Source organism: Puntigrus tetrazona, chromosome 25, assembly GCF_018831695.1.
Source record: "Puntigrus tetrazona isolate hp1 chromosome 25, ASM1883169v1, whole genome shotgun sequence".
Classification (NCBI taxonomy): Eukaryota; Metazoa; Chordata; class Actinopteri; order Cypriniformes; family Cyprinidae; genus Puntigrus; species Puntigrus tetrazona.
In genome coordinates, this window is record NC_056723.1 from 10,026,219 (window position 1) to 10,038,499 (window position 12,281).

Here is a 12,281-nt window from a genome sequence, read left to right on the forward strand (position 1 = left end):
GAGATGATTCTTGACAAGATTTAGCAGTTTCCCCACAGATCTCTAATTCACAGTTGACGTGAATGTCCTCTTTTTCAGAGTACTTACCAAGACTTTCTATTTCTTTTACGTCAATATGATGTGGTAATGATCCAACAGTGCTGGTACTAATGATCTGCTTCCGTTCTTCTGAATCTTGATCAAGAATAAGCAGATCATCTGCATCTGCTTGTTGTTTCTTTTCCTTCTCAGATTCCATTGCATCCAGGTCCTCTTCATCATCTATGTATTTCAACTCATCTTCAATGCTATTTATTCCTCCTTTACTTTCATGTGTTTCTTCTGCACCTTCTTGTTCTTCTGGTTCTTGGTCTTTCTCCTCTTTATTTTGTTTCTGCTTCTCCATCTGCTTAATTCGATTTCCATTTCCCCCTTCTCGCTCTTCCAGGCTTTCATAATTATTCATTTTGTGAATTTCTTCCATCTCTTTAATCACAAATGTGTTGTCCTCAGCATCAAAACAAATAATGTTGGTGCTCTCTATCTCTGAAGTCTGTGAAGAAAAACCCACAAGCATTTGTTCTTCTTTTTCATTCATTTGGTAGCTCTCCAAAGTATCACTCATATTTACCTGTTTGTTCTCCACTTCTGTATATGGTTCTGTTGGCATAGTGATTGCAAAGTGAGAAAGTTCTTCATGTTTTTCGGTGCTTGATCTCATCTTACAGCAATCAGGCTCTAATTTATCATCAGAATAACCCAAAGTGATTCTTTTGGGGTCCTCTGGAGCTTGGGCTAGAAAGCAAGAAGTGCTGATTGAATATTCTGTTTGTTGGGATATATTCTTCTCTTTGGTGTTGATAATTGCAGTGTCCTCCTGGTTTTGTGACTCTTCAGGTTTTATACAGGCCCTCTGATTATCCAAACATGATAAAGTTTTCAAAACTGTTGTGGGTGATGATGGATGAATCTGTTCAGGTGGGCTGTAAGCATCCAACTCTATTGTTTGATTTGCAGTGACTAAAGGTTCTGGTCCTTGTTGGGGAAATAAACACAGACTTTGGCAAGGATCATCATGGTTAGAGCATTCAGTCAAAGCTAGTGTGACTGTGCACACTGTTGAAACTTCTCCTAGTGGAGGATCTGACTGCCCGGATGTAACTTTTGGAGCATTTGTTTTAGTAAATGTGATATCTCTTGGGTATTCTGTACAACTGGTACAATCATTTTGATTGTAAGAAGCTTCTGCGTTTTTAACATGCTTACTCTTATTTGGCTCAGAAACAGTAGTTTTGGCTGGCTTCACTGTAAGTTGTGAGTTCTTTTCTGTTGATTCTTTGCAGACCCCAACATTAATATCATCTACTGTCTGTTTTGTAGATATGCAAGACTCTGGCCAAATGTATGTGGTCTCAGGGGCTGTGACCGATCTTCGACTCTCATCCTCTAGTTCCCCAGATGACCTATCTAAAGCTTTCGGAAAGAAGTCTTTTTTTTCTCTTTCCATGCTTTTAAAAACCTGATGGTAAAGCGGGGCTACAATGGTCCCAAATGTGAAGCCGTGGGAGCGAAGCTGAGGCTCTGAATTAGTTTTCAAACTCACATCCTCTTTTGGTTTCCCATCGCTAGTATTCATGTCCTCGTGCATCTTAGAGGTTGGTGCCAAACTTGTAATTCTTTGCTTAGCATCCTTCTCAAAGTCCATCCATGCTTTTTCAACATTTTTGCAAACAGACAAGTCAGGATTTTGGCATACAGGAACAGCCTGATTGATCAAAACTGTTTGGTCATTAACGCACTCTGTATATGTTGGATGTCTTCCAAGACCTCAGAAGCAGAGCATGCAATTGATTCATGACAACTGATGGAGACTTCCAGGGGTAAACTTGTGTTTGCTGTGGATAAATTAGTCTTGGAGTGGATTATGTTGTCTTCTTCATCTTCTGTTAGAGCTTGGCTGATGATCTCAGTGGAATCTCCACTATACTCAGCAGATTTAAGGGACTCAGCTGGAGAGGGTGATATTTGGTTACACGTTGGTGGTCGAGCAGTTTGTTGTGACAGAGAACTGCATGGTGTCTTCTCCAGCAGTGATGCATGTTCCTGCATGCTGGTGTCTGCTGAAACTTCCCTTTCTTTGGTCTTGGTCCCTTGTTTCTTTTCTTCTTCCCTCTTAGCAAAGTGCTCCTTGACTTTTGCTAATCGTGCAGCCTTTCTTCTGCATCTTCGGCTGCGGTTTCTGTTGATTTCCTTTTGTTACAAAAGACATAGATGTAAAAAATACTTTACGGTAAGTACAATTTAAGGAATAACTTATCTTAAGATCTAATCGAAATAGGCTATCTTTCTAACATTTAAAACAGAAAATCACTTCATAAACTATAAAACTTTATACACTATAACAATTTTATACGAACCCAATTACATAGCTTTCATCAGCAGGCAACCGCATCACAAGCTATAGTCTAACACTGCTGTTATATGACAAAAAATATTTTTTTGTGATGAAATACATATTTTATTACAATTAAATATAATACATAACTACTATCGTAACGTATGGATTATATAGCTTAAAATTGGCCAGAGTGTGATTTTTGCATATGCTTACTTTCAGCTGTTCCTATACATTTTTTTACATTCAGAATATATTTTTCTATGGAAGCTTTAATGAAGCATGATTTGTTTGTGAAAACATTCAAATGCAGCTTCATACGCAAAAAAACGTTTGTGCATACACAACGCACATGCTTAGTGAATGAGGCCCATTGACTTGGGGTTACTTTTAACAACATAACATGGTGGTCTCAGAGTGACCCTGAACAGCATGACCTATCATGTGTCTTGTTTGGGACAGTACATACTGTAATGTTACACTAACACTTGTCAAAGCCCAACATCAGTAACTGCATGACATTCAGAGAGAGCAGGCAGTGTCACAGCACAATTTAGAAAATTGTTGTCACTATATCATTTGTACTAAAATGCATTGTTTCATTAAAACACACAATTAGTTGATAGTAGTTGAATGTTTGGTAAAATTTAGAACTCACCACTAATTCCTTGCTTTCAAGCTTCTCAGAGTTTTGAGATCCAGAATTTATATGTACATCTGAGGAAACAAAACATATGTATTTATCAGAATTCTACAGTATTTCCGAAACTAATTGTAAGTCATTTTCAGGAGGTTAATTACCATGACATTCTTCATTGTTTGTTGCTGAAACAGTCGAATCTGAGACATTTGAGCTGGAAAATTATACAATTATAAAATTAAGAACTGGGGGAAAGGCAATATGTATACTGTTGCATATTTCATTGAGTTCCACTATAATGTAGTAGTTTTAAGGTCACTCACTTTTAAAAACTCTCAATTGTTATCAAGTCTTTTAGTATGTATTATTGATAAAATTGATAAAAGTACAGTAATATATATATTTATTTTGGAATTCATTACTGTTCATGCAGCAGACGTCTCACCTGGTTGTTTTCAGACAGCTTTTTCTTCTGTTTTCACTCTCATTTTGAGGTTTCTCCTTGATTTTCTCACAACAAAACAGAGAGTAGTTCTTTTCATTGTTATTTGCCCAAAAAGTGCCTAAAGTTGTTTCATATCGCAAACAGAAGTCGACTCTAGTGCCCTCTTCTACAAATGGGGGTACTAGTGTAAGTTTGAAGGAGAAACAATCCGTCCCACCGCTGTTTGACCCAGGTACGTACTCTGCCAACAGATCAAAATGACTTTTCCATGAATCTAAAGAGGTACGTACGTAGACCGTCTTATCAAAGCTAATATTCAGCACACGAACGATTCCTCTTAGGGTGGTGGTCCCAGAATGCAACTCCAAACTTTCCAGTTCTATCTTCTGCTCGTGAACTCGCAAAATTAGCTCCTCAGAGCTCTGTGGAAGCGTGAAGAGAGGAACCATGTAATACTCCTTGTCTTCATTCAAGTCACTCTCCAGAGAGCCCGATGGGTCAGTTACTCCCCAAGCATCAAACTGTTTCACCGAAACAAGATTCAAACCGAAGGCGTCAGCAAAGGACACTCTTCGGCTGCTGGAAGGGGGCGGCAGGAAGTCATCGGAGGACGATGAACTCCGTCGTCTCGGTATAGGTGAAGATTTGGGCTTGATTCCTTCCAGACCCAGTGACTCCTCATCCTCTTCCCAGGGGCAGGATGCCGGCAAGCTCAATAGGTTGGAGCCGGCCCCAGTGGAGCTGCATAGCACTCCCACAGACTCCATCAAGCAGTGTGGAACAGAGTGAGAGGAACTCAGCTGGTCAGCCAGCAACTGACGTGCTGTGACTTAACTTATGGAATCAAGTTACATTTGACATTGTAGGGAAAAGCCAACTCTATATTTAGGGCAGAAACAACTCGAGCTATGCAGTCAGAGCTCAGGGGACCCATGAAAAAATCTGTTAGAGGCACGCTTCAAACAACATAACATTGTTATGCATACAAAGACACAGCAAATATATGTGTCAATGTCTTTAATGAGACGATTAAAGGGAAAATCCTATCATCACTCTGATTGCTCACTTTGTTTGCCTTGATGCCTTTTTTTTTTTTTTTTTTTTGGAGTAAATTATGACAGAATTGTAATTTTAGATAATCTCTTAAATCATTCGAGTCAGTTGTGCAAATGCCAAGTCATTGTTTCAGCATGTTATGTTTTCTGTGTATGTTTTAAAGGTTTGGATTTGTGGTCATTTCTAGATATATGTGTAAATTGCTGTTTATGCAATAAGTTTTCATATAATAAAATAGGGTAAAATTTCTCAAAATGACTTATTCATTACCAAACCCTTTCTTTTGATTATCACTGGTGAAATAAAACTTGGTCAATATTTGTAACAGACCAATATTTTGGAACAGAAAAAGGAAGCTTGGCCGGGCATGAAAACCACTACTCGGTTTGCTTAAAGTGCCCCTGTTATTGATTTTTGAAAATGACCTTTCATGTAGTGTGTATCAGAGCTCAACAAAAGTAAATTAAAGCATCCTGCAAAGTTTTAAACCTGAAAGTGCACCGTGCATAAAGTTATTTATTACTCTCAAAAGGAAAAGTCAACTCTGAATCATTGAAACGAGTCATATTTAAAAAGACTCCTAAGCCGTTTCATGGTGACGTCAACACAAAACATTAGCAAGTTGATATTTGAGTCGTTGAGCAAGTAAGGTAAAAACAAATGTATATTTTAAGACAATGAAAGTGTTGTCTGACCTTGCATGTACAGTATGTCAACCCGTTGTTGACTCCCAAAACCAAAATATGAACCTTTCATTAACCATAATAGTGGTACAACTTTCAGGAAGCACAGGCTGTGCTGCTTTGAAATACCTTTATTAAACTATTTGGACACAAAAGATACAGTATAGGAAAAGTATATTTAAAAGTATAATTCCTATGGCTTGCAAACCAGTTGAGATCCAACATATTCTTGCCTCTAGACTTGTTTGCCAAAGCCTTACTCTCTTTCATGTTACCTCCATCTAGAGGTACATTGAGGAATTTTTCCCTACTTCAAGACTGAAGGACAAAGGATGTTCTCTCTATAATTCTTACCCTTTACCCCTTTATTGGACTTAAAATGAGTACACCGAGCACTGCCAGGTTTTATATTTTTGAAGAAAACAAACTTTAAAGCAGAATGCAACGCTTGTAGCATGCTATGTTAATTTATTGCATTTTCTTTTACCTTTATGTATTTATTTACATTAAGTGGTAAATGTACGCTGCATACAAGCAGAATGGACACCAGCTTCTCTAAAATGGTTAGCGGTACATTAGCAAGAGGAAAAATTGTGATGTTTGTGCACTCTGATGGTGAAGGCTATAGTATCATGTTTTGGTGAAAAGTGGCGTCAGATCTGGTTCTGTTTAATGATGGTGAGTTCCATTGAGACTAATACCTAAAAACAAAAAACATTAAGTGGGTTAGCAAATGCAAAAGGTACACGCAATAATTGGATTTACATTTTAAGCACATTCATCACCTGTAGTAACTAGGTTTGAAGGGGCCATATTTACTCAAGCCCATATATTTGGCCTGTTCATCTGTGAGCTCAGTCAGGTGTGCGTCAAAGGTCTGCAGGTGCAGGTTTGCAACATACTCATCTGGTGCACAAAATACCGAATCAGTTTCTGAAGTCATTTTTATTCAAATGTGATTCGGTACATTATGAAATATGGATGAAAAATATTGAATTCTGGCAGTCCATTGCATTGTTACCCAGCTTCTTTGGAAGGAGATAGACATCTTGCTTGTAGCGGCCCTCAGGGGCATTGAAGAGCTCGATCAATGCCAGAGCCTTCAAAAAGTATACAGAAAGCTAAACATGTAAACAAATTTGAAGAGACAACCTATCTATTCACTATCCACAAAAACTTTTTAAACCCAGCTATAGCCTAAGGCTGGCATGCTTCCCATTTACATTGTGTTGTACTAAATGCAAATGTTCTCGTAATAGTTATATTGCTATGCCTAGCTGGTCTTTAATGTTTAGGCTACATAAAATAAGAGCTTTAGCCTTTAGGCTACCAGCTTAAAACCTCATTTAAATTCATGTGTTAGCGAAGCGCTTTCATACCTGTGTGGTGGCTGTGATGGAAAGCACGTATATAGGTACAGTGGAGGAGCTTAGATTAAGGACACGGCCCTAGAATCAAATGGTAAAACAGTAACTATGCCATTAACAGTAATGGCCAATATGCCATGAGGTTTGTAATGAGGAAATGTAGATTGTAGCGTAACATGATTTACACAAGCAGAACCACTGCTTTTAGCACACATTGCTCCTAACATGCTGAAAAATATGGTCAATGTGTTTCCGTTTTATATTATTAATAGTGTTCTCTCACCTCTGCAAGGAGTACTATTCTCTTGCCATCAGGCCAAATAATGTGATCCACTTGCGCTCTCACGTGCTGCCACACCAACTCCGGGGTTGTTAGGCTGCTCTGAAAATTCAAAAGTTATCACAAGAAATGCAACCAATTAAATTACAAGCATACAGTTGTCATCACAAATCGTGTGCTTTATGGCTTCCTACAACATTGTCACGTACGACATCGATTTCTGTATTAGAGCGCCCCATGTTGCAGACAACGCAGCCATTCTTCATTAGGTCCATGTGTTCCCTCACAACAACGTTTTTGTTACCTGTGTAGACAAAAGGTCAGCTGTCGAAACAAAGAGTGCAAGGTAATATTAGTTTTATTTATGGTATTGCGTGACTTGCCTGTGCAAGTGATAACCATGTCCAGTTGTCTGATGACATCCCCTAGTTTGGCCAATCGAAAGCCGTCCATGCTAGTTGAAAAACAGTTCGTTGTAAGGGGTGATTTTGTGCAAAACTCTCTGGATAGTTTCTCTCAAACGACTAATATCTTACCATGCTTGAAGAGCGCAGATGGGGTCGATTTCGGTTACATACACCACAGATCCCATCGCTTTCAGAGCTGCAGAACAACCTTTTCCCACCTGTGGGTACCGATATTTACACTTGCTCACACAAAACAGAGGCCAATACTAAACTATTATAGCTATATAAAAGTGGCATATTGACAATAGAAACTGTCCTTTATTGGAAGACATACCTCTCCGTATCCACATACGGCCACCTGCTTTCCCCCAAACATGATATCAGCAGTCTTTTTCAGACTGAGAGAATAGGAACAATAGACAAAGTAGGTTTAATCATATAAATACTGTGAATTTAATGGAGGAACACTGGCACTGCCGTCTTACCTGTCCAGAATGGACTCCCTGCAGCAGTAGAGATTGTCAAACTTTTGTTTAGTGACCGAGTCATTCACATTTATGGCAGGCACACATAGTTTTCCCGCTTTAGAGAGTTGATGAAGCCTGATAAATGTGATGCAAAAACATTTTCATTACCGAACAGCCTAGTGTTAATTCAGTGTTGTCATTTCTCCACCAAATGTAATAAATAACCTGGATTAGAAAGCGACTCAACCTGTGAATGCCTGTGATGCTTTCTTCAACGATACCCTTGACTTTCTTGAAGAGGTGAGGATATTTCTTGTATACCCAATGTGTCATATCTCCTCCATCATCGAGGATCTAGAAAAGACCATTAACACGCTTCCGTTTACAGGTGAAAACGCAAGACATGAGATATTATTGATCTTTGAAGGGAAAGTGGTTCACTGAAGGCACTTGTACCATGTTTGGCTCCCAGCCCTCCACGTTTACACAGTGATCAATACACCACCAGAAGTCATCCTCAGATTCTCCCTTCCATGCAAACACTGGAAAATCTGCCGTGCAGAGCAGAGGGCAAGACGAGGGAGAAATAAATCAAAGACGGTAAATAACCACGCGGAGTAAAATAAAAAAAAAGAGTTTATTTTACCTTGCTCAGCTAAAGCAGCTGCCACTTCATCCTGAGTGGAGTAAATATTGCAGGCTGCCCACCTACACTGAGCCCCTAATACCATCAGAGTCTCAAACAGCACCTGCTTAGCCAAAATGTATATGGAAAGATACAATGATCAACATATTAGCCATTTCTCCAATCTTAAATGTCACATGATCCTTCAAAAACCAATCTAATATGCTGATTTGATGCTTAAGACACATTTATTATAGAAACAGCTGCGCCGCTTAATGTGTTTGTGGTACATTTGATCTTTTTTCTGGATTCTTTGATGAATAAAGTTAGATAGATTTTAAATAGAATCTAAAATCCAAACAGTACACAGTAGTTTAAACAGTACTTGTCCTGTTGTACTTGTACTTGTTACTTATTTACATATTTTTGTATTGTATAATCAGCTGCGGTAGGGGTATATGGGAGTTGTTGGGGGTTTCATGTTTCTTTGGGGCTGTCGACCTTGTAAAACAGGTTTTGTAGGTTTTGTTTCAGCGTTTCTTTTCTTTTAGCACGATACAGTGTATATAAAAGGTATATATTTAAAATGCAGTGAAGGAAAGACACTTACAGCTGTCTGGGCCGTGACGTGTGTGCATGCCACTATTTTAGCCCCTGCCAATGGTTTCTCTCCCTGGGCAGCTTTCCTCAAGGCCATCAGTGCAGTCATCTCTTTCATTAATAAAATAATGCACACATTTATTAGATTTCTTACTGAATATTATATAAATCTTACGTGTTTTAAACCATGCCGTATGCCTACCATCTTCGGCAAGTTCTATCTCTCGACGGCCAAAGTCTGCCAGTTTCATGTTTTTGATGCAGAAATCCCTATTCCCTTTAGAGTTGATCTGTTGCATGTCTCGAGGACAGACCTCAACTTCTGGATTTTCCGCATCTGAACCCCCTGGAATATGAGAAACGAAATGAGAAAGGATCGAAGACTGAAATGAAAACACTAGTACATTTTCCAGTTTGAGGGAATTTGTGTGGCATCTACCTGAGCTGTTGCTGTCTGTAGAGGAATGAGAAATAGAGTGGGAGAGAGAGCGGCGTCCCGTCTTTGTTAATCGACTGTCGAATTCTCTTGTCTGCTCAGGATACTGGATTTGCTAAGGAAAGAAACAATTATATTTTTTGTATATAAAAAAATGTGTATTTTATATACAAATGCAACTTCTCAGTATAGTTGTCCACCTTTTATCTAATTGCGAATCTTTATATTTGAATGCAAATGTAACGATTTCTTTCAGAAAACCAAAATCTTGAGCGATTTCTCAAAATAATAGAATAATTATAACCCTTTATTCTAAAAGTATGGCTGAAATATTATTATGGTGTTAGGATGCAGTGCACAGAAACATATATTTCATACACAACATGATATGCTTTAACTTTCACTTCGCTTACGAACACACAATAAACCAACAAATAGTTCAATTAAACACAACATCGTAATTATGCGTGATTGTTAGTCCAGTTGTCTCGTCTGCTAACAAAAATGTGATTATATTTTAAAGTGCTGATACTGCTTACCTGTATTCGCAAGTAATGAATAAAAATTAACAGATTTTTTACTCTGGGATTAGAAATTAAAATGTCATATAAACCACAACATTACTAAATTAATACATTTATAAACTTCTGTCAATCACAAGAAAAAAAACACTAGAAGGAACAATTTCTGTTTCAAAGCTTCTCATAAGTCTTATGAGCTAGTTCTAAGAAAAAGCAATTTCTCTGGAAATACCTTGATGTTAAGAGACAATACAGGTTCTTTTGATTCCCTGTTTTTTGTGAGACTAACCAGGCTGTAGACTTTCCTCATGGTGTCTGATCCTTTTGAGAAATGCGTAAAATAACTCCCACGTAAGCATTTAAAGGCTGAACCACAACAGTAATTGTCATGCCATGATGTTAAATGAGCAGGCTAGAGAAGCATGGGTCCACTGTCGGATGAAATCCTACACTGTGAGACCAAAGCCTGTGCGAAAGATTCAGAGCTCTCTGTCCGCTTACGTGATTTGACAATGATTAAAGTCTGTGAGGTCACAAAAGTTCCCACAAGTCATTTATTAATTCTGGCCCGGTGCCACCGAGCTGCTGCCGTGTGGTTGTGAGAGCACTGGTCTGTGTTCAGCCCGTGTCTCTGTTCTGGGTTGTTAATGATGATCAAGAACAGGTTATTCGGTTACACGTCATTTAGCAGGCTTGTTGTATCCGAAATGACTGTTCTCTTACTTGAGGGACAGTCCCTAGGGTCAAGTGCCTTGTTCAAGGGCAAAATGGAGGCAAGGCGACTCGAGGCTGATGCTTTTCAGGGTTTAAACCAGGCACATTCAATTTACTAAAACAGAAACTGTATTCACCATCACCACGTGTGCTATAAAGAAGCTTCTCACAGTGATAGTCTCCTTGGCACAACCTCAGTGAGGGAATTCAACTGCGTTCAGGTTTATGGGTCTCCCTTCCCAAAGCCTTACCTCAGCACTGCTATAAACAACACAAGAACTGTGAACTATGAATAGCACAGACATTTAACCCTTCCCAAATCTGGTACAAAACAGTTACTTAGTTGCTTTCCCATTAAAGTAACTGGGGATCAGGCACTTTGTTTGGGTCCAAATTGAAACCTCAACAACATTTCAGATTAATTTAGAGACTTTCCCATTGTAACAAGGAATTAAGCACTTTGTTCAGTTCAAAATGAACATTTTTGCATCTCTGTTTCCAAGGCTTGACCTAAGCACTTCTATGAACTCCAATGATATTTAACCCCTTTAGAATCTGGTATAAAACAGGACATTGACTGTTCTGATGCTTTAGGGACATTCCTGTTAAAGCAAACCGTGGCACTTCAAGGACAAATTGCTGGTAAAGAACATACACAACTCCCAGATTCGCAGGTCTCTGTTTCATGTCCAGAACAGACATTGAATCCCTTCTGAATTAGGTATAAAACATGCACTTTTCTGTTGCTAATGGGACATTCTCATCAAAGAAACTGATCAAAGTGCCTCGTTCAAACACATAATGGTATTGAAGCTAAAGAACTCAGATACACGGTTCTCCCTTTCCAAGGTTTGACCTCAGCGCTTCTCTAACCTCCACTGACCTGAACAGACATTTAACCCTTTCAGAGTTAAAATATTAATATAGTGTTAGAGATTTTTAACTTTATTTTATGAACTTCAACTTCAATGGCCTGGACAGTTGGTTACAATATAAGTAAACATTTGTATGCATGTGAATATTACTTTTGTGATGAACGCCAAGATTTAAAATGGAAATACTCTGAATATAGTAATATTACAAACCTGTTATTACATTATAATGCAAACTTTGTTTAGTGTAAATAATACTTAAATATCCATTGTATTAGTAAGCACTTACTCTTTTTGTTCTCGGTGCTTCACTGACGACTCCATCATTTTCATCGAACACTTCCTCGCTGTCCTGCATTTTTGTGAGCACAGGTCGCCGGTTGGTTGCTGCTTCCAGCATTCTCAGTAACTTGGAGCTAATGGCTGAATCTCCATTTCCAGCTGTTTCCAGAGACGAAGAAACTGCAGCTTCGTCATTTTGGCTGCTATCTTCCATGCTATTGTTGTCTTCCATTGGTGGAGTTGCGGACTGAATCTCTGGTTTGCTGTTGAGGCTGCTATCCATTTTAATGTCATTAGTTGAGTGTTGAAGTTAGATACGGTTGGTCTTTTGAACAGATGTGGGTCTTAAAGGTGTATAAACATTGCCTTCATGTTAACTGCTTGTGGTGTGAATGGCATGGAGGTAGAGGAAGGGTATGAAGTCCCCTTTGGCTCGGTTTAAATGCTGTTTTATACTGTTATGTTGTTCTTACATTATTCTTATTGGCTGAAAATGAACTTCTTTTTATCAA

At 38.6% G+C, this 12,281-nt stretch overlaps 2 protein-coding genes across 7 annotated transcripts; both read right to left on the reverse strand.

The window, feature by feature from the left end:
• Positions 1–1,752: 1,752 nt before the first annotated feature.
• On the reverse strand, positions 1,753–4,307 carry ppp1r3ab (protein phosphatase 1, regulatory subunit 3Ab). The gene is made up of 4 exons (XM_043228450.1): positions 3,460–4,307; positions 3,176–3,228; positions 3,033–3,091; positions 1,753–2,229 (listed from the first exon to the last, which is right to left on the reverse strand). The coding sequence occupies exons 1-4, from the start codon at positions 4,224–4,226 to the stop codon at positions 1,753–1,755; spliced, it is 1,356 nt and encodes a 451-aa protein (XP_043084385.1). The 5' UTR covers positions 4,227–4,307.
• Positions 4,308–5,646: 1,339 nt separating this feature from the next.
• ahcyl2a (adenosylhomocysteinase like 2a) lies at positions 5,647–12,083 on the reverse strand. 6 transcript variants are annotated; one of them, XM_043228444.1, is made up of 17 exons: positions 11,777–12,082; positions 9,384–9,495; positions 9,147–9,290; positions 8,955–9,055; positions 8,366–8,468; positions 8,176–8,270; positions 7,967–8,073; positions 7,738–7,854; positions 7,587–7,650; positions 7,382–7,470; positions 7,229–7,299; positions 7,055–7,149; positions 6,849–6,947; positions 6,578–6,646; positions 6,220–6,298; positions 5,984–6,104; positions 5,647–5,899 (listed from the first exon to the last, which is right to left on the reverse strand). In XM_043228444.1, the coding sequence occupies exons 1-17, from the start codon at positions 12,050–12,052 to the stop codon at positions 5,893–5,895; spliced, it is 1,749 nt and encodes a 582-aa protein (XP_043084379.1). In that variant the 5' UTR covers positions 12,053–12,082; the 3' UTR covers positions 5,647–5,892. The 6 variants fall into 6 exon arrangements, with proteins under 6 accessions (XP_043084379.1, XP_043084383.1, XP_043084381.1 ...); XM_043228448.1 differs by lacking the exon at positions 11,777–12,082 and adding an exon at positions 10,191–10,516; XM_043228446.1 differs by lacking the exon at positions 11,777–12,082 and adding an exon at positions 10,134–10,516.
• Positions 12,084–12,281: the final 198 nt, after the last annotated feature.

Excerpts from the sequence above, each read along its gene's own strand:
- ahcyl2a (XM_043228444.1), bottom strand. The coding sequence starts at position 12,052 with ATGGATAGCAGCCTCAACAGCAAACCAGAGATTCAGTCCGCAACTCCA. Across the intron at positions 8,074-8,175 it reads AGGGCTGGGAGCCAAACATG|ATCCTCGATGATGGAGGAGA; the intron begins GTACAAGTGCCT and ends GGTCTTTTCTAG. Across the intron at positions 7,471-7,586 it reads CCGTATGTGGATACGGAGAG|GTGGGAAAAGGTTGTTCTGC; the intron begins GTATGTCTTCCA and ends CGGTACCCACAG.
- ppp1r3ab (XM_043228450.1), bottom strand. The coding sequence starts at position 4,226 with ATGGAGTCTGTGGGAGTGCTATGCAGCTCCACTGGGGCCGGCTCCAAC. Across the intron at positions 3,092-3,175 it reads AAACAATGAAGAATGTCATG|ATGTACATATAAATTCTGGA; the intron begins GTAATTAACCTC and ends TTGTTTCCTCAG. Across the intron at positions 2,230-3,032 it reads TTGAAAGCAAGGAATTAGTG|GAAATCAACAGAAACCGCAG; the intron begins GTGAGTTCTAAA and ends TTGTAACAAAAG.